The sequence below is a fragment of the Typopeltis vanoorti genome, chromosome 10 (genome assembly GCF_054136105.1).
Source record: "Typopeltis vanoorti isolate ZY-2024b chromosome 10, IOZ_Tvanoo_1.0, whole genome shotgun sequence".
NCBI classification, from domain to species: Eukaryota; Metazoa; Arthropoda; class Arachnida; order Uropygi; family Thelyphonidae; genus Typopeltis; species Typopeltis vanoorti.
In genome coordinates, this window is record NC_143558.1 from 38,768,551 (window position 1) to 38,791,103 (window position 22,553).

At 38.4% G+C, this 22,553-nt stretch overlaps 1 protein-coding gene across 1 annotated transcript in view; it reads left to right on the top strand.

Annotated features, from left to right (window-relative positions):
- The window catches only part of LOC150102350 (tRNA wybutosine-synthesizing protein 4-like), a 182,441-nt gene that overhangs the window by 158,439 nt on the left and 1,449 nt on the right, over positions 1-22,553 (top strand). The window contains exon 18 of the mRNA XM_090399562.1: positions 1,378-1,510. Coding sequence (XP_090255688.1) covers positions 1,378-1,510 — 133 coding nt within the window. The remainder of the gene's footprint in view (positions 1-1,377; positions 1,511-22,553) is intronic.

The following is a 22,553-nucleotide window of genomic DNA, read 5'->3' on the forward strand; positions in this document are numbered from 1 at the left end:
CAAACCTCAACAAATTTGGTTGCATGAGACTGCCCCAAATTTGGGAGATGTACATCAGGAGACCTTCAGCCCAACAGCCAAGAATACCTACATAGCCCGTTAGGGGGGGGGGGGAGGGGACACCATCAGGACTTTTAGGAGAAACAATAGCGTCCAGCTTCGTCCTCATTTACTGTGTGCAGTGCCTGCATGCATGTGTCTTTATTTGAAGTTCCTTTGAAGATGGCAACGTGATGTTGCCGAAAAATTGGAAATATATATTAAAGTTTAATTGAATTGATATTCTAGTGTACATTGTAAATTCCTTAAGTTAATTAATAATCATGTATAATCAACGTATAAGCCTTTCTACGAGAACACTAATAAGTAGAGATTAGGAAGTTGTTATTCATCTTCATAAAGCCTTGATACATCCACATCTACATCTGGGTTACTGTGCTCAGGCCTAGTCTCAGCTAACCTGCTGATGCACATCTTCTGCATCATCCTGGCACCCCACAGCCTATAGTGACCATCTTTATATTTTGTCTTATTGGCCTCAATCTTGCACTAGATTGACTCAGAAGAGCAGACAAAAATCACCTGACTTACTCTTACTCTTGTTGGCTGCAATTCATCTGCTATTATCAAAAGTACCCTGCCCCATGTCCTGTGTACTCTATTTTCCCTGCAAATACTAAATCTATCACATTCTATCCCTGTAGCTATGTCATCTGTTGTTAGCCAAGTCTCACTAATTCCTTTAACTTTTGACAAGATTGCACTAACCATTGCCAAAAATTCTCCCAGTTTTCAGTTTGCACTGAAGGCTTATATGTTCTGCAGTACTTTTCTGGCTTGAAGATTCACGTACGAAATACTTCGAATAGCTGCAAAAATGGTAACATGACTAAATGGTATTTTAGGGGAAATTTTTATGTTCTTTTTATTTTAGCTTCCTTTTGATTTATATCTGATTTCATATATGCATTTGATTTATTTCATGATTTGATATTTGAATTAACACGTTGCCTCATATTTATTATTTTATTTATTATTGTTATTATTTATATTATTTATATAAATTATTATATATATTATTTATTTATAATATATAAATAAAATAATTATAATAACTCAAATAATAAAAAAAATTAATTAATAAATAAAGAGCTTTTCAACTCAGATTAGGAAGAAATGCTTGGTTCTGGACCAGGACCATAATTTGAATAAGCACTGTTATAAACTGAATGTGAATGCTTAGTTTAAAATTAACACATTTTTTTCCCAACTCTGTGTATATGCATAAGTAAAAAAAAGAAAAAGAAAAAAAAGTGATATGAGACATTTTTAAGAATGAATTTGGTATATTTCCCATTTTTTCCCCCCTTATTGCAGGTATTCCCATACATCACATATTTGGCAAGATAAACTGATCCTTATTGGAGGAGTCAACAATTTTTCTGAAATTCCACTTGGTGTTGCAGTTATCAATTTAATTACATTCCAAATTCAAGAATACAGATTACCAGTAAGTGTCAAACATTAGCTGCCTTTTTAAAAGCGGTTTGTAATTTAGTTGGGTATATTATGAGTATGTAATGCAAGAGTAGCAAATGATGTTCAGTAAGTTGGTTCCTCCATTCTTATTTCATCTCCTACAACTCCCTACTTTTTCTTTTTTTAATTATTTTTGTTCATAAAGTAAACTTTATGACAACTGGTAGTTATTACAAGAATCAGATTTTAATTGGTCATTAACAAATAAAAAATAAAAAACAAAACACACAAAGAAACAACACATACTAGTTCATCACAAGGGATAAGCAGCTTCTTAAGAGTAAATAAACAAAGATTATGAGAGAAATGTAATTATCATAAAAAAGTGGAGATAATCTGTTATAGCATTAACAGTAGAAGTTAGTGAAATGTGGCTTTTCCAACTATTTTCTATTTGTTTGGAGATGATTAGTGAAAATTTGAAGTTGGCTATGTTAAGCAAACTGATCAGTGATTTCCACATATCATGTAGGATAAGTCCTACATGATATGTGGAATCTATCAGTTCATTTGCTAGATTATTAGATATTTTGATAACCAACCTAGTTGCTCCAGGGATGGGGAATGAATGTTGGGAGAGGAGTAGTGTGATAGGAGAGCATGATGAGCAAAATATGAATGAGAAAATAAGAGTCAGGAGTGTGGAAGGCTTGAATGATTGAAGTTTTCAGAGATGGTTTTGATTGGGTAAATGAATGACGAGTAAGAGTGACTATGCAGAGAGGGATAGATGAGCTGAAAGAGGAGGTGGAATGTCTTGTGAACGAGATGAGAAGTATGAAAGATGAGAATGGAAGAGATGAATGCAGGGCAAATCAGAGTAGGAGTGAAAGAAAGTTTTGGGAATGATAGAAGAGGAGAGAATAGAAGCAGTAGGAGAGAGGGAATGTGAGAAAGGTATGGGAATGATAGAAGAGGAGAGAATAGAAACAGTAGAAGAGAGGGAGTGAGAGAGAGTTATGGGAATGATAGAGGAGGAGAGAATGGAAACTGTCAGAGAGAGGAAATGCGAAGGAGTGCTGGAACCAGGGATAGAGTGATGCCAGAACAGCAGGTAAGTAGGGGAACACAGAGAGAAAGGGTTAGAGGAGAGAGAGAGAGAGAGAGAGTAAGGGATGCAGGTGAGCAATCAAGGAACAGAATGGTTAGAGGTATGATGTATGGAGACTCGATGATCTCAGGTGTTTGCCTGGAGGGATGATAGGAAATGTGGCTATGGCAATTAAGAGGGGTGAAAGGATGGATGAAGTGATTGTGATGACGGGAACGAATGACTTGAGAGGCAATGTAAATCGGGTGGCAAGAGATCTGAGATTCTTGCTTGAGGTTGTGCAAAAGAAAACACAGAGAGGAAAGATTGTGTGTGTGTGTATGTGTATGTTGCCCAGGTATGATAGTGATGAGTTGAGCAGAAGAGTAGTAATACTGAATAGCATAATAGCCAGAATGTGTCAGAAGAGAGAATTGGAATATATGGATGCTTGGAGAACATTTGGGGACAGAGGGGGGAACTGTATGCAAAAGACCGCTTGCATTTGATGAATGAGGTAGGACGAAGGCATCTGGAGAGATTGCTGTTTTCTGAACGAGTCAGTGTGTCAATGCAGGGAAACTAGAATTCCCAGGGGGGGGGTGGTAGCAGGGGTGGCCTCTTGTTGGAATGGGTGCTTGGGGGAAGGGGGGACGACATCAGGTAACACTGAGTCCAGTGGGGTCGAGAGGGGACAATGATAGGTATAGAAGCAGTGACATTTTTATGCGTTATACTAATACCAGGAGTATCTGAAATAAAGGAGATGAATTGGTGGCACTGATAATGTCAGCCTGGCCAAAGATTATTGGGATCTCTGAGACGTGGTTGACAGAGGATGATATAATAACTGGAATTGAAATGGCAGGGTACAGCATTTTTCAGCAAGATAGGAAAAGAAAACGTGGTAGTGGAGTACTGCTTATGATAAGTGATGACTTATGTCTTCTAAGAGTGGAGGGTTTGGAAGGCAGTGACACTAATGGTTTTGAAAGCATATGGTGTGAGGTAGAGGTGGGCAAGACAGGATATTTAGTGTGGTTTTGCTACAAGCCAAGGAGTACAGAGGGTGAGGAGCAGGAGATGTTTAGGCAGTTGATCTTGGTGAGTGCAAGAAGAAGAATGATTGTTATGAGAGATTTTAACTACAGCAATATAAGCTGGGAAGAGGAAAATGAATGTAGTAATAAGGGAATGGAATTTCTAGAATTCTTGAGAGAACAAATGTCTTAGGCAACATGTAATAGAGGGAACAAGAGGTTCAAGAGTTTTGGATTTGATCATAGCATCAGAAGAGCTGATAATAACTAAGATGACATTTCTTCCCCCCCCCCCCCCCAGTTGGAGAGAGTGACCATGTGGTTTGACATGAGAGATGAATAGACATGCAGGAGTATCAAAGAAAAGGGGAACGTATGTCGAATTATAAGGCAAGTGATTATAATAGTCTTAGATATCAACTAGGGGAAGTTCTATGGAGGGCAGAATTGGAAGGCTAGGATATTATTAGTGCTTGGGAAATTGTGAAAGGATATTTGTTAGCAGCAATAGTAAGCTGTATTCCACGAGTGACAAAGCGGACACAATTGGTGTAAAGTGGATGACAAACAATATCAAACAGGAACTGCAGTTGAAAAAGAGATTATGGAAGAGATATATAGAGAGAGAGGTGGAAGGCAGATACATGAAGAATATAAGACCCAGGCCAGGAGAGTGACCAGTATGGTGAGGAAGGCAAAACTGGCATATGAGAAGAGATTGGCACTAAGATCCAAAGAAAATCCTAGGGAATTTTTTAGCTATGTGGCCAGTAGGAGGAGAAATGATTGTGGAAGAATGACATTGCAGGATAAAAATGGGAATAGAGTGATGACTGATGCAGAGGACATAGTGGAGTTGTTCAATGAGCACTTTATTGGAGTATTTCATCTTGGAGAAGAAGGTTTTAATACTAGAGGGATAGGGCAGGTTTAGAGGTGCAAGAGGAGAGTGTGTTCCAAATGCTGAGTACTCTAGATACCAGTAAAGCTGTGGGACTGGATGGTATTTGACCATGGGTTTTGAGAGAATGTGCTAAAGAACTGACAGCTCCGTTGAACTGGCTCTTCAATAAAAATCTGGTTGTGGGAAAGGTACCCAAAGAATGGAAGGAAGGTAAGATAGTGCCACTGCACAAGGGTGGCAGCAGACTGGAAGTGTCTAATTATAAGCCAGTTTGTGTGTCATCAGTAGTTGTTAAGGTCTTGGAGAAATTAGTGAGGGACTATATACAATGTTGGACAGATGAGGGTAATGTTATTTACGAGAATCAACATGGATTTGTTAAAGGGTGCTCCTGCTTTAGTAATATGATTGCCTTTTATAATAAAGTGACAAGAGCAGTTGATGAGGGAAAGGCATATACTGCCATTTTTTAGATTTTGCAAAGGCGTTTGACGGGGTGTTGTAGCACATGAGTTTAGATGTTGGGTTAGTCAACTGGATTCTGGATTGGCTGTCTGATAGGTATCAGAGAGTTGTGTATGGTGGGGCAATATGAAGGAGGCAGAGGGTTACAAATGGTGTTTCATAGGGCTCAGTACTGGGACCTGTATTTCAACCTTTATATCAATGACATTAACAATGGATTGCAAGGAGATATTCAATTGTTTGCGGATGATGTGAAGCTGGGAAGGGTTATCAGTAATAGTGGAGATGTGGCAACCCTGCAAGAGGATTTGAATAAACTAGACAGATGGGGGAAGTTAATGGGGGTGTCGGTTTAATGCAGCAAAATGTAAAGTCCTGAAGTTTGGGAACCATCGATGGGAGGATGCATACTTGATTGGAGGAGCTCTACTGGAGGAAGTAGGGGAGACAAGAGATCTGTGGTTGATGATTGATAGAAACTTGAAATTTACGGGACATATTGCAAAGGTGGTGAAGGTCACAGAGGATTGCTGCAATTATGAGAAGGACACTGACCTGCAGAGATAAAAGGGTTATCACTCCATTGTATAAGTCTCTGATCAGACCACACTTAGACTATTGTTCTCAGATTTGGTCCCCAGGATTTGAAGGGCATAAATTAACTGTGGAAAGGATACAAAGATGGTTTCAGGACTGTAGAAGGATAGTTATGAGGATTGGCTGAGGGATTGTGGACTGCAGAGTTTGGTGGATAGAAGAAGGAGAGGTAATATGATTGAGACTTTTAAACTGTTGAGAGGTTGTTACACGGTTGACACTGGGGGAGTTCTTTCACTTGGTTGAACAGTGGGAAGGAGTGATGACAAGAGGCCATCCCTGGAAGTTATGAAAAGAAACTGTGAGCAAGAGGGTAAGGAGTGGTTTCTTTGCGTGGAGGGTGATTGAACCGTGGAATGCATTGCCTGAGAGAGAGAGTGATTAGAGCAGGAATGGTCAATGGGTTCAAGGAATTATTATTATTATTATTACCACGGGCTACTCCAGGAGTCCTTAGACTCATCGAGGGAGGCCCTAAACATCATCTTCACGCAGCTGTTCAACATTCTCACAGTATCTATCATACCTTGCCTTGAACTCGCTCACTGTCATAGCACCCACAACAGACTCTGGCAGCTTATTCCACTCATTTACCACTCTAAAAGTAAAGAACCCAGCTCTAACACCCCTGCTAACCACGCTCTTGCCCAGCTTCCATGGGTGTCCCCTAGTTCTCCCACCGCCAGTCCTGATCTCAAAAATATCATCTAAATTAATCCTATAGAATCCTTTTAGCAATTTGAATGTCTCAATCATGTCTCCCCTTTTCCGCCTATCAACTAGTTTCTGCAACCCACAAATCTTCAACCTGTTCTCATATGGTTCATTCCATAGACCTGCTATCATCTTAGTCACTCGCCTATGGATCCTCTCAACCTCCTCCCCATCAAGAAGGAACCGAGGTGACCAAATCTGGGCACAGTAGTCGAGATGAGGTCTTATCAGGGCTCGGTACAGAGGTACAATAACTTGTTTTTCTCTGCTCGTCAAGGTATTTTTCAACAACCAAGTGAGTTGACGAGCTGATTTAGCTACTTTCGCAATGTGCCCCCTAAACTTCATCTCCCTATCCACCAACACTCCCAAGTCCCTGGCCTCATCAATCTCTTGGAGTACAGTTCCACCAATGTGGTATACTGCTGCTAATCTTTTCACTCCGAAATGCATAACCTTACATTTTGTCACATTAAATTGACATCCATTCTCCTTAGTCCAGAACTCCAATCTATCTAAGTCATCTTGCAAGACTTTGACATCTTCTGCATTCACTATCGCCCTACCCAACTTTGCATCATCAGCGAACAAATGAACTGTCCCACTTAGACCCTTCCCTATATCGTTAATGAACAGATTAAACAGCAGTGGTCCAAGAACAGAACCCTGTGGCACACCACTAGTCACAGGCCGTTTTTTGGACTCTACTCCTGAATAAACTACTCTTTGATATCTCTCCATCAACCACCCAGCTATCCATCTCACCAACCCTATATCCATTCCCATATGTTGTAGTTTACGGATTAGAATTCCATGTGGTATCCTGTCAAACGCCTTTGCCAGGTCCAGCAGTATCACTGTAAACCCATTTCCCTTATCCAGTTCAGCCGTCACCTTGTTATAAAACTTGAGCAAGTTACTGAGGCATGATCTACCCTTCACAAAACCATGCTGTCCTCTGTACAGTATCTCATTTTCATCAATCCATTCCTGTATTTTTCCCTTGACTACTTTCTCCAAGACCTTGACAACGACTCCTGATATGCTGATCGGTCGGTAATTTGCAACCATAGTCTTGGATCCTCCTTTATGCAGTGAAACTATTTTCCCCTCTTTCCACGCCTTCGGTACTAAGCCAGACCTGAGACTCAGATTAAACAACATGGTCAAGGGCACTGATAATTCATTAGCCGCTTCATGCAAGACCCATGCCGGTATACCATCCAATCCCACAGATGTATTCACATTAAGGTTCTGTAATAGACTATTCACCTCCACTTCATTCATCACAATTCCCATATAAACTAATGGTTCCTTCATTTTTTCAACGTCACCACCTGGATGATATACTTTTGCAAAGTGCGCGCTCAGTAACTCCACTATATCGACTGGTTCAGTGAACTCTTTACCATCGTCATTCCTTAAAATCATTTTGCCATGTACAGTTTTTTTCTTGCTTGCAGCATATTGAAAGAACTGTTTGGGATTCTCTTTTGCTTGCATAGCTAGTTTCCTTTCATAATCGGCTTTTGCTGTTTTTACCACACTCGTTACCCTTCTGGCCTGTACTTTATACCGTTCGTGTGCCTGCAGGTCACCCCTTTCTTTAAATTCCCTCCATAGTTGTTTCTTTTTTTGCAGCTCAAGCTTAATGGTGTTATTCATCCATTTAACCCCTCCTTGTTTCACTATTCGGACCTTAGGTATACAATCAGCCATAACCTCCTGTAAATGCTCTTTGATCACTTCCCATGCTCTATCGACGTCCAGCCCTTGCAGTTGTACATGCCATGGCACTGATCCAAGCAATCTCCTAAGCTTGTCATACTTGCCAGCATGGTAATTCCACATATACCCTGTCTTAATCACAAATTTCACACCTTTAGCCACCTCCCAGGTCAAGACCTTATGATCACTCTCACCAATAGGTGGCAACATGGTCATATTCATTACAGTCAAATTCTCAGATACTATTACCAGGTCAAGCACTCTCACACCCCTAGTATTTTCAATTACGTGCTGTTTCAGATAGTTATCCCTTAATAATTGAATAAAATCCATTTCCTTCCTTACATGTGTCCTCTCCTCCTTCCAATCAATGTTACCATAGTTGAAATCCCCCATAATAATTACCCTCCTTCCACTCATTTCATCAATTTGTTTATGCATACCATCTCCACCATCTATTCCATCACCTGGTCTATAGCAGCACCCAACTGTATATTTTATTCTGCCAGTATCAATCTCACACCAAATAGCCTCAAATGAGCTCCTTTCACTATCATGCAATACTTCAATTCTCCTTGGCTGCAGTTCATCAGCTATCATCAATAACACCCCTCCCCCAATTTTATTCTCTCTGTCCCTCCTAAACATACTATAACCTACACATTCTATCCCACTAACTATATCATCTTCCGTCAGCCATGTTTCACTAATGGTATGATAAACTTTGTGTTTTCTAAAAATGACCTCCCATGATGAGTCGTTTGACTCCATGGAGGCCTGGATGATGATGATAATAATAATAATAATTAAACAATCTAGCAAATGAATTGCTACATTGTTTAATCTGACATGGCAAAATCTTGCTTGACATTCCATATCTATCTATCTATCCCAATGGCTTTAACAGGTCTTTAAGGCCCACAACCTTCCAAGCATGCTTGGATTTCGTAACCGAAAATACGAGGACATTCCATATACAGACTCCATTTCAATCCCTTACATTGATACTCTCCATTAAAGCAGCTAGTCCCTTAAAATTCAAGCATCAAAGTGGCCTTTAAGCATATTCTTACCATTCATGGTCTTTTTTTTGTTCTCGAAAAGACAGTAACCCATCTACAAACATCCTAGGGTATACAGAATTCCTTCTTGTGGTCAGACTTGCAGGAGTTTTGAAACAAGAAAAAAGGAACTCCTTGCTGATGCTGCTTATAACAGAGAGGTAAAATCAGGGCTGGCTAATTACTCTTCCAACATGCATCATGGTAATGAATGGGAGAGAATCTCTATGCAATATTTTGAAAAAAAAACTTTCTTGATTGACAGATTAAAGAATCTGGCATCATTCATTCACACAGCTCTCGCTCAACAAAAACCAAGAACTTATCCTAAATGATATCTGGAAATCATTCATTAGATCACTTAACATACCTGACAAACTCTTCAACTAATCCCCTCAAACAAGGCTAAGAAACAGATGACATATGCCATGCTTCACTGGCTCCTTGTGATTTAATTGTTAAAACAACAACAATTTCTCTCTATTTTTTAATGATAATTTGTATTTCTCTTGTCATCATTATGTTTATTTACTAAAGAAGTCGCTCATCCATTGTGGTGAAACTAGTCAGTATTTCTTTGTTTATTTATTAACAACCAATTAAAACCCAATTCTTTTAATGAAATTTATTTTTCTTAACTCTTCATTTAGCGGTAGTGAACTTTTATATGTGGGGAGGAAAAAAAAATTGTCTGTTTGAGTTTAGAATTAACTTATTAAAATTTTAGTGGGGTTAGTAGGCTACTATTCTACAAAAGAAATTGAAAAGTGTTCCTGTCTTTTTTTTAAAAAAGGTATATTGAGATTCACTTTGTGATTTATGGAATTCACAATGATGGTTTATAAGTCTCATTCCATACAAACATAGTTTATTTATTTAGTGGTATTTATTCCATTTTTAATAAATAAGTCTTAATTTTTATGACTACTTAAAAGTGTACACTACCTTTTCATTATATTCAGTAGTTCTTAATATCAACAGGCTCATTTATAAACTTGGCAAACAGTTGGCAAAATCAGTTCTTCTCAATTGTACTCCTCAAAAATTTTTCAGAAATTCAGATCTCATGATCAGTTTGATATTATTTCCTTATTTACCAATGTACCATTAAAAGATCCTCTGATATTGATCTGGTGTGAAAGTGATAATGCTTACCATCGTGAGAATGTTCTTGAAACGGATAGATATGGCAGAGAGTGTGGGGAGGCATTATGCTTAATAGATGCACTGAGCTACAAGTGCTGGAAAAAGGGAATATGACCAGTGAACAATATTATAATGACGTTCTTCAATGTCATGTTTGATTGTTCTGTGGTGCTGTAGGCAAAGAATTCATTTTTGTAGATGACAGTGCCACACCACATCATACACGAGCAATGGAGATACTTCTGAAGACCGAGGATATTAATCAAATTGAGTGGCCAGCACACTCAATTTGATTATATCCTCGGTCTTCAGAAGTATCTCCATTGCTTGAAATTCCCCTCTATCAACCAAACAAGACCTTATCCTTGCTCTGAAGGAGATATGGGCTAGTTTGCCTCAGGAACTTCTGAATCACTTGGTGCTAAGCATGGTATGACATTGTTAGAGCTGCATCACAGTTTGGGGTGGACATATTCCATACTGAAATGTCTCTCCGCATAGTTTTATGTAAGCATTGTACATTAATTCCTTAAATACATCATTAGGAAATTTGTAACTTTTGCTAAAAACGTATTGCAATTTAATTTGTATGAAATTAATAACACATTTTTGTGTAATATGATTTATTAGTATGCTGGCAATAAATTTATTTCCACATTTGGCTGTAGTCATGAAATTTTTTTCATATAGAGGTAAAAATGTAGTTCGTCCTTAGCTTTTGGACACCAGTGTGATAGGTGATAGGTGTGTGATCTAAAAGGAGTCCTTGTCTCCCTGAAAAGTGATAGAAAATGCTGGAATACAACCAGGAATATTAATATTTGATATTGAGAAAGTCATCATAAACCTGAAATATGGAAAAGGTTGAAACTGGTCTGGGTAGTGACCTTCTCTCATAATGTTGAACAAAATACAGCTCCTAGGAGTTAAGTTCACATTATGGGTAAATATCAAGAATAGTAATCAGAGCTTGCTCCACCCTTTATATGAGTTGCCTCAGCTTGCACTACCTTCAAGGGTCAGGTGCTGCACTATCCAGGTATTTGCTTACGCTTGGAATCGCCGAACTTTATATAGTTTCTATATTCGGCATGAAACTCTTTGAGTTTCTTATTCGGCTAAGAAACAATATGGGATATAATATCCCTTAACTTAAATAAGTATACATTACTGATTTTTCATCCTTATGGGATACTCAGAAATTAGAAACATCTTTAAGATCATAGAATAGTCTAAATACATTACATGAAATAGTTTGATCCATTTTCTTTTAAATTACAGACTAAGAATACATGCCCTTGTTATCCATTCGTGGATATAAATGGTTGGTAGATGCATTTGACAATAATGTCAAAAGTGCATTCAAGCTTTGTCTTGTGATTTTAGATGCACTGAGTTTACCTGCCAAAACTTAAACTTTCCAAAAATTCTTGCTCTCTTATTTCATTCTTATTAAAAAAATAAATGTCCTTTTTAAGTTTCCATGATTATTCCTGTCATTCTTAGTACATTTGTTCATTAGCTAAAAACAATGTAATAAATAATGAATGTGTATAAGCGATAGTGTGTTTATACAGGGTGTTCGGGATAAATTTGACATATTTATAATTAATTATATTTTTCCGTAAGTTACATGTATTAACACACACTTCTCTTCATTTAAAAGTTTGGACCCTTCTTCATTCATATACAAGATGTCAGAAAGGATGGATAGCTGGAACCCACCTGAATCATGGAAGAGAATAACTTGTATCATGATGATTCGTGCCCGCCATCAAAATAAGGATATTACGACTGCTGCCCAATGCTCCCTGAATACAGTAAAAACAATCAGGCATGAACTAGAGACTTGCAATGGTGACTACGAGGATGTAGCAAGAAGAAAGATCCCTAGCAGACGATCTGATTGCATTCGTACAGCAGAATTCCTCGCAAATCTGCAGGAACAGGTGTTGAAGAACCCTGGCATTGGAATTCGGGCTTTGTTCGTGGAGTTGCTAACTGTAGTCAAGCCCTGGATAACAAGGGTAGCCAATGGTAGGCCGTATGTATGGCAGCAGGATTCGGCCCCTTGCCACACCTCTGGGAAAAGTCAAAAATGGTTGTCTGAAAATTTCTACGACTTCACCAGTCCAAATGTTTGGCCTCCAAACTCCCCAGACCTTAACCCCATGGATTATTTTGTATGGGGCGCAGTTGAAAAGGACACCAATCGCACTTCCAGTAATACAAAAGCCCAGTTAATGGATAAAATTAAAACAGTTTTTGCGGCCCTTCCCAGGGAGACTGTAGCATCAGCTTGTTCGAGGTTCCGAAGCAGAATTGAAGCTGTGATCGATGCTAATGGTGGTTATTTTGAGTAAATCTTGTTGATAGTATTGTAATTAACTCTGCCTGTAATGTTTTTTTGTCAATTCATTAAATTTAATAGATACAAAGAAGATTTTCTTTTTCCTTACGAAACTGTCAAATTTTTCCCGAACACCCTGTATATGTTTCACTCTACTATATCTCAAAATGATACAATAATACAATGTGATGTCTTCATTGGAAAATTTAAATAATAATAATACAATACAATGTGCTGTCTTCATGGGAAATTTTGGAGGAAGTTGAGGATATAAGAGACCTTGGAGTGGTACTGGTGAACAAGGAACTGAATTCAGAGGTTACACAAGTTGGGAAGACATCACATTGTATTATGGAAAGATGATATGCTTTCTGTTAGAAAGCATATCATTTTGAGATGAAGTAAATGCTCATTGCAGTGATCTTATTTCATTTTCACTGAAAGATTTAAAGTAATCTTAATAACTTAATTGTTTCCAATATAGTGTTTGCACATAACCATCTCAGCTAGTTATGGTATGATGTGTTATTTATACCCAACTGGTATTTTATAAAGCTTAGTGTGCTCAAATGGCTTTCTGTGAATTAGACTTCCTTGTTATAACATTTAAACCTCAATACTTAAATATAGTCAACTCTCACTAGTTTACTATCAGATATGACTCAAGATAATTCACCTGTGTATTTCTTGTTCACAAAAAATAAATTAATTAATAAAATCTATCTTCCCACATAACATACATCCATATGTTACTGTAAAATTAATAACATTTATGTGAATTCTTAAACCTAAAAAAAGCATGGGACACATATTCCATTAATGAATAATTAATAAATAAGTAAATAAATTTATATTTAACTCATGAATAGCTAAGAAAATAATGAATGTATTGGTAAGTATATCACTGTATATACAGTGATAAACTTAGATTTTGCAAAGGCTTTTTATAGAATCCAATCCTATTTTGAAACAAATGGGATTGGATGATAGACTGGTGAGTTGGATAAGCAAATGGCTATCAGATAGTTATCAGCAAGTTGTGTATAGGAGACATTATCTCAAAAGAGGAAAGTCACTAGTGGGTGCCACAAGGTCAGTTTTGGGACCATTGCATTTAATTTGTATATTAATGATATTAGGATAGATTTAACTGATGATATACAGCTGTTAGCAGATTATGCAAAACTGGAGAGAGTGATGAGGAATCAAGTAGATGTTGTGGCCTTGCAGCACGACTTGAATAAAATTGTATGAGTGGACAACAGTATTAAACTGTCAATTCAGTGCTGCCAGGTGTAAGGATCTGAAATCTGGTAGGCAACAACAGGATGCAAAGTACATACTTGGCAGGGAAATTTTGGAGGAAGTTGAGGATATAAGAGACCTTGGAGTGGTACTGGTGAACAAGGAACTGAATTCAGAGGTTACATTGCACAAGTTGGGAAGACATCACATTGTATTATGGCAATGATGCATTAATTATGGCAATAGGGCCCTGATCATATTTTGTGTGGATTAATACACAGATTTAGTCCCTGGTTTTCATGGTGATGAGGATATATTGACAGCTCAAAGAAGTGTCATAATTGGTCTTTGGAAAGTGGGATTATGAGGACACATTGAGAGAATGCAGTTTGCAAAGCCTTGTGAATAGGAGGAAGAGAGGGAATATGATTGCGACATTTAGTTTAGTAAAGGATTGTTAAAGTTAATGTGGAAGAAATTATTTAAATTAAGGGGATATTTAATTCCACATTATTTCAAAGCCAAATAAGAAACTCTAAGGTAGAAATCAAAGAGTTTCATGCCGAATATAGCAAGCTATAAAAGTTCGGTGAGTCCAAGCATAAGGAAATACCTGGGTAGTACAATACCGGGCAACTCGTAGTAAAGGTGGATAAAGCTAGGATCACTATTCTTAGTATTAATCCTAATGTAAAACTCATCCCCTAGGAGATGTATGTTTTACATTAAGGGGGGGGGGATAGGTCACTATCTAGACTGGTTTCAACCTTTATTAAGGTCTCATCAGTGAGTAGGTAGACCAATAAATACCAAGATCAACTATCAACTTTACTGACATAAGGGGTGAAGCAAAAGCTTTTCATATTCCCTGCTATCTTAAGAGAAACTGTGAGTGGAGAAAGTTTATGAGCTAATTGCTCGCCCTGAGTGGGCTAGGAGATTAGTCCTCAATGTTGAAGTTTAGAATGGCTTTAGGTCTTTTATGTTTGAAATAATCCATTGCATCATGATCTGCAGCCAGTTGGATCAGTTTGTTAGGATACACAGATGCTTTTGAGAAGAATTTGATTGCTATAGTCTGCATGAAAGTGTAAATATAGGGGACATTTGTGTCCCGGTAGCTGGACAGTTCGGATGAACCACGGGACACCCAGGATCATTCTGTGACATTTATTCTGGATACGTTGATTATATGACCAGGCCAGTGAAGCATAGATGAGTATTGGACGAACCATCAGTTTGTATATGAGAAGTTTGATTCTGGTGCTCAGCTTACTGTTTCTGTTAATTAGCAGATAGAGCTTGGCTATGGTTTTTGATGTGTTTGCACAGAGAATCTTGATATGGGAGCTGAAAGTCAGTTTTCTGTCTAATATTACTCCAAGATATTTGATCTCAGTTTTCCACAGGATTTTTGTGTTGAAAAGGAGGATATCTTCTTTAAGAAGCAAAGATTTTCTAGAGAATAGGACGGCTATGCTCTTCAGAGGATTCACTTGGAGTCGCCATTTGGTGAAATATTGTTCGATTAGCAGTAAGTTTTCTTGCAGTTTCTTGATGGCTAGGTGCGGCTTTAAAGATCTGGCCAATATCGTTGTATCATCTGCATATAGAGCTTTAATAGAAGATAATGGGTTGTGCGGTATATCACACAAGTATAAGGAAAATAGGATTGGTGCTAGTAAGGATGGATCCTTGAGGAACTCCAGCCAAGTTGCATTTTTGTGTTGAAACTACTCCATACATCCTGACTTGCATACGCCTATCGTAGAGGTATGCCTTTATAAGATGAATGATTCCCATTGGTACACCAGATGATATCAGTTTGTATAGCAAACCATAATGCCAAACCTTGTCAAATGCACTGGGTATGTCAAGGAAAACAATCCAGTGCATTGATGCCAGTTAAAACCCGTGATGATGTGTTCCACTAATCTGTGTATTTGTTGTGTGGTGCTATGAGGTTGTCGGAAGCCAAACTGCTCCCCAGGCAGGATATTTAGTTGGAGTACTAAATCTTGGAGTGTGGTAAGAATTACCTTCTCGGCAATTTTGCCGAGATTTGAGATGAGGCTGATTGGTCTGTAACTTTGAGGCAATCTGGGATCTTTTCCAGGTTTATGGATTGGTATTATGTCTGCAAGTTTCCAGTAGGAAGGGAAATGTTTGTAGTGAGGGATGGAGTTAATTATATTTGTCAGATGGACAATAGCTCTACGTGGTAGAAGCTTTATTACTTTGTTAGAGATACTATCGGGTCCAGGAGCCTTTTTGTTCTTAAACTTCTTAATAATATCATATATTTCAGCAGGTGAGGTGGGTGCAATTTGAGTGGAATATGTGACAGCAGAATTGAGTGAATATCTAATGTTACAGTGGATCTTGTATATATGGTTAAAATCGAGGTGATCGTATGCAGGTTTACATTGTTTTTCAAGATGATTTGCTATTGCTTCAGCTTTATCAGCATCAGTGTGGATGAAACCTGAATCTATTTGGAGGGGGGGGGGAAGAGGTTTATTTCTGTTTTTAATCTTTCGAATGAGATTCCATATGGAGTGGTTATCAGTAGAGATGGAGGTCAGTTTTTCTTCCCAGAGTTGAGTTCTGTGGGCTGCGAGGGCATCTCTCACTGCAGATTTGAAACTCTTCAAGATCTGTTTGTCTTGCAGTGCCCTGGTGTTGTGGTATCTTTTTCTTGCCTTGTTTTTTTCTCTAATCAGATTCATAATATCTTCTGGCAAGTGGTCAGATTTTCGGGTAGTTGCAGGGGTAGTAACTGCTGCACAGGCTGCTTTAATCTGTTCTGTTAGATTTTTAACGGTTGTTTCAATTTCCTCTTTTGATTTTATGATGGGAACAGGACCAATATATTTTGGAAATACCTTGGAGAGCCTTTCCCAAGGAATGAACGAGTGAGGGGGGGAGGTTAATTTTTCAAGGTTTCCCAATTTTGATCATTAATCATCATTAAATTGTATTGGAGTCTGATGTGTTGCAGTATGGCTATGTCCAACACATCAGCCTGACCATAAGTGTTGTGATGGGTGGGGGGTCAGCGGAACCTATCACAAGAAGGTTGTTGAAACCAACATAGTTTTGTAGTATCTGTCCATTTTTGTTTGTGGAATGGCTATTCCAGGTTGAATGCTTGGCATTTAAATCACCTGCCACAATGATAGGCTCTCCGGTATCGAATAAGGCATTCAAATCCGAGAACAGTAATATTTTTTGTGGAGGATGATATGCTGCGAAGATTTTTAATTTGCCGGCAGAACTCGTGAGAATCTCAATGCTGGTGACCTCGAGGTTGGTGGTAGGAGGGATGTTTATGGAGTGATGAGAGATGAAATTTTTAATGAAAATGGCCGTGCCTCCTCCTCTGTGGGATAGTCTATCGGCTCTATACAGATAGTATCCACGAATTTTAGGGTTGTCTGAAGGTCTTAGGTGCGTCTCATTTAAAAGGACATCTGGCTGATGTCTGGATGAAATTTTGAAGTTCTAAAATCTTACTCCTCAGGCCATTAGTGTTCCATGCAATGATCTCTAGAGATTCTGGTTTTAATTTGTTACTGTTCATTAGTGAGTGCTGAGATGATGGTTTGTGTATCCTTTAGGAAGCTTTTGGTAGAAGAAGGTGAGAGGTTAGATCTACTAAAGTCCATCAGCATATTTGCTAGTGATACAGTGATGATAGCTGTCAAATTGGATAGTGGAACTGGTTGAATCTTTTCCTGGGTTAACTTTTTTACACGAACTACGTCTTCATATGTCTTTGATTTTGTTGGGATGATCTTTTAGAGATATCTGGTTGCAGAGGATAAGTTTCTGAGCGTTTTTGGATGACTGTGGGGGACAGTAGAGTTGTGGTTTCTTGGATAGGTCTGCTATGGGGAGAGGAGAGTCTGCCTGCTTCTGTCTGCTTGTTTTTCGGGTTTTGGATGCAACCTCTATAGTTGGCAGTATGAGGGCCACTGCAGTTGGCGCATTTTGGCGGAGAAGTTTTTGGTTTTGTATATGTGTTAGTAGGATGGATTTTTGCACACTTCAAGCATTTGAACTCTGCTCTACAAAGTCTCTGTGCATGACCGAATCTTTGGCATATATGGCATTGTCCAGTAGAAGCCTTCTTTCTCAAAGGCTCAGGGGTGATTCTAAGACCACATACTAATTTGAGATCATAGATGTTTTTGTAGATTTGACATATCTCTATTAAAACTAGAGGCATGGGTGTTTTGTCTGCTCTAGGCATCCTGCTGACCTTGATAGATGGTAGGTCCTAGAAGCGGAGATCAGCCTCTATTTCTTCAGAGGTTATATCCTCTGAGAGACCCCTTAGAACCACCTTCAAATTTCATTCTGAGCCAAGAGAGAAAGTATGGTATTGGATATCTTTTGAATCCAGCTCTTTAGTTAGTTTTCTAAAGTCTGACACAGTAGTAGGCTGAATCCTAATGCCATCGTCAGTATTTTTGGCAAAGAGAGGGTTACCTCCGATTGTCCTACGTGAAAAAAGGAAATGGATCTCAGTTGTGTCCATTTCCTTTTTTCACGTAGGCGGGGGTACCCCTCTCTTTGCGGGAGGCAGTGTGATCAAGGCTGGGGGTGTCCTCTTCCATACCTAATAAATAAATCCATGAGAGGTTCAGTGTCAGAGGTTTTACGTTTCTTATGAGCCCGAGTTTCATCGAGGTCTGTAGTAGGGGAAATCACCAAATTGAGTTTCTCCTCAGTCTGGGAACTATCTTCGCACTCTTCAGTTTCATTTGGCAAGGAGTAGAAATTAAGAGTGCCTGGCTAATCATTTTCAGCTTTTTTTAGTATCTTTTTGAGAATGGTAATTAAACGTCCTTTGGTGCTGAGTGAGTTAATATAAGCATCATCGTCCTCTTCCTCACACATCACGAGATATTTAGAACGATAAATCAGCAATGCCGGTTAGGTCTAGTGAATTGGCCTATATATAATTGGAGAATCACTTACCTGTGAGTGATTAGTTATGGTAACCACAGGCACTTCCATAGCATGCACAGACTAGTTTGGAAATTCTTACCAAAAATCAGATGTTCACAGACATTATTTCATGCTATTATCACTATTTTATGGATAAGCATAAGATCCGCATAAGCATACTCTGAAAATCCGAAACGCGATCATAAATACCAAGATTGTAGTGATAATAACTTTAATACTTTACAGTACGAGTTGTTAAAGAGGTGCACAAATAAATTAATGAAATAATGTAAAACTCAGGGATGCTTAAGGGTCAAAGCTGTATAACTGAGAGGAGCCCTCCACATAGAATTTAAAGGAATGCGGAGAACCGACCAGGGCTTCTGACCTAATGTCCAATCCTCACCTTCTCGTGGTGCACCCTGTTGGGTATCTACGTGGATACTGAACGAACGAGGATGGGCTGGCAATTTAGGATTTAGCCGACCAAATTGTATTCTTATTGGTTAAACCAAAAATAGAAAATGCTGGTACAACATGACAAAATTTCATGCCGGCTGGGGCGTCGCCCGGTTAAACAAGGCCCCCGTTGTTTTCGCCAGGGCGAACAACAAAAAGTCAGCTACTGGAACAAATCTGAAAACAAACCCCAACTCAACATCACCAGAGTTAAAGATCGGTACTATCAACATAAGAAGCCTGAATGGCAAAGAAATGGAGCTAGTTGAGGAATTAGATAAGTGCCAGATCAACATAATAGGGGTGACTGAAACTGAAACAAATGTTAACTGGTGAGATCTTTCTGAGCAATAAATACAAAATGTTATATTCAGGCAATGACAATCAAGGAAAAGAAGGAGTAGCCATAGTATTCAACACAAAATACGAGGCTAATCTTCTTGAATGGCAGTCAGTCTCAAGTAGAGTAATGTGGGCAAATATGAGAATGGGGAACTGGACAATGAGACTTATTTGTGCCTATGGTCCCACAGAAGGTTCTACTAAGGTAGAAGTGGAGGAATTTTTTTAGGCTTTAGAAAAAGCAACTGACACAATGCAAATGGAAAAGTTGGTCCTTGTTGGGGATCTGAATAGCAGAGTAGGAAATGATTGTCAGACATACAAAAATATTTTGGGAAAATTTGTAGAAAAGAGCAAAGCTAATCATAATGGCAAATATCTGTTGGATTTCTGCTCAGGACATGGACTGGTTATTACTAACACCATGTTCCAACATAAAAATGTGCACAAATTCACATGGAGAGAAGAGGCTAGGAATAAGAAAAGTCTCATTGACTATGTTATTGTTGAAAGTGATGTTTTCTCCCTGGTGCAGGACACCAGAGTGTACAGAGGATTTGAAATTTGAAGCAATCACTATTTAGTCTTGAGCAGAATAAAATTGAATTTCATATTGAAAAGAATAACATGTAAGAAAGTTTTAAAGCGAATAAAAGTTGAGCAGCTCCAGATGTGAACTATAGACTAAAATATAGAAAGATTATTGAAAAAAAAATGAAAGAGTTTGAGAACAGGAATCAAACCTTGGAGATTCAGTGGCAAACTCTGAAGAAAACATTGATTGATTCTGCCAGAGAGGCATGTGGTGAGGTTGTCTGCAAGGATAAAAAAATCAGAACTCCCTGGTGGACACAGGAAGTTAAAGAGGCAGTGAAGGAAAAGAAGAAAGCATATCAAAAGTTCCTGTCAAATAAGTCAGCTTGTGCTCTTAGAGAATATAGAGACAATTGCAAGAATGCTAAACACTGCGTAAAACTAGTGAAACAAAAGTCATGGGAGGACTTTGGCAAGCACGCAGAAAATAAATATCAAGATGGTGGCAAAATATTCTGGAGGTTGTTGAAGAAGCTTAGGAATGGAAGAAAGAGTGCCATAAAAGGAGTTAGAGATGATAAAGGTGACATGAAAACAGGAGAAAAAGATATCCTTGAAGTATGGAGTAATTACTTTGAAAAACTGCTAAATTAAACAAGCAGTTATGACAGCACAGTGGTAAAAAACACTGACCAGGCATGCAGTCAGGAATACATATCCATACTTGAAGTAGAAAAAGCCATCAAAGGCTTGAAATGTGGAAAGGCAGCAGGAGTAGATGATATTTGACCAGAAATGCTGAAGTATGGTCGTATAAAAGTCTTACAGTGGCTGCACTGCATAGTTCAGAAAGAATGGACAGAGGGACGAATTCTCGATGATTGGAGTAGAGCTCTCATAGTACCCATATATAAAAAGGGAAATAAAACTGAATGTGAGAATTACAGAGGTATTTCCCTACTGAGTGTTCCTGGCAAAATATATGCAAGTAATCTTGAGAAACGGTTGAGAAGAATTGTGGAAGAAAAGCTGGGTGAAGAACAAGCTGGATTCAGGCAAAATAGATGCTGTCGCAATCAGATCTTCACTTTACGGCAAATAGTCGAGAAAGCATGGGAATATAACAAAGATCTGTATTTAAGTTTTGTCGATTTGGAAAAGGCTTATGACAAGATGCCAAGAGAGAAGCTATTCAATACGCTGCAGTTATATGGTGTCAATAGGGCATTATATCAAGCAATACTTAGTCTTTATTCGAGTTGTAAGTCAGCAGTTAGAATTGAAGAAAGTACAGGAAGATGGCTTAATGTTAAATCTGGTGTGAGACAAGGATGTACATTATCCCCTCTGTTATTCATTATCTATATGGATCGCATTATGAAGGAAAGTGGTATTGAACATGATATCAGAATTGGAGATGTTAATGTTAGCTCTTTGCTTTATGCAGATGATGTTATACTTCTAAATAAATCTGCCACAAGTCTGCAAGATTCTCTGACTAAATCGAATAGCTGTTGTAATAGATATGGTATGAAGGTCAGCAATAAAAAGACAAAGACAATGAAAATAGGCAGAATCATTGAAAATGTCAACTGTGTTGTGAATGGGGAACCTGTGGAACAAGTAAAACGTTTCAGCTACTTAGGCACGATTTTTACTGAAGATGGTAAATTAAATATAGAAATAGACAACAGAATCAGCAAAGCTGGTATGGTGGGAAGTCAATTGAATAAATTCATATGGAATAAGAGAGAAATTAGTCAGAACGCTAAATTAGCTGTATACAAGACAGTGTTCAAACCAGTTTTAACTTATGGATCTGAGAGCTTGGTCAGAAGTAAAACACTTGACCAAAGACTAGAGACCGCAGATATGAGAGTCCTGAGAAAGATTAGAGGCGTGAGCAGATGGCATCGATGGCAATATCATACTAAAAACGAGGATATTAGGAAAGAACTTGACATTGTCAGCATTCAGGAATGCGTTAGCAGAGCTAATCTGAGGTGGTATGGTCACTTAAACAGATTGGGAGAAGAAAGATTAACAAAACAAGTGTTCTCTGCCAGGTTGGCAGGAAAACGAACCGGAGGAAGACCAAGATATAGGTGGATTGATACGGTACAAAGTGCCTTAGACGATAGAAATATAAGATCTGATAATGTTGGAGTCTTGACAAGTAACAGACTGATTTGGAGGAAAATTGTAGATAGGAAGTTAGTAATGATGTAATTTTTTCATGTAGTACTATCATATCCTGTACACCCCTTGAGGGTATATGGCAGGAATTTGATGATGATGACGATGATGTAAAACTCATCCTCTAGGAGATGTATGTTGTTTTACATTAAGGGAGATAGGTCACTACCCAGACCGATTTCAACTTTTATCGAGGTCTCATAAGTGAGTAGGTAGACCAATAAATACCAAGATTGTAGTGATGATA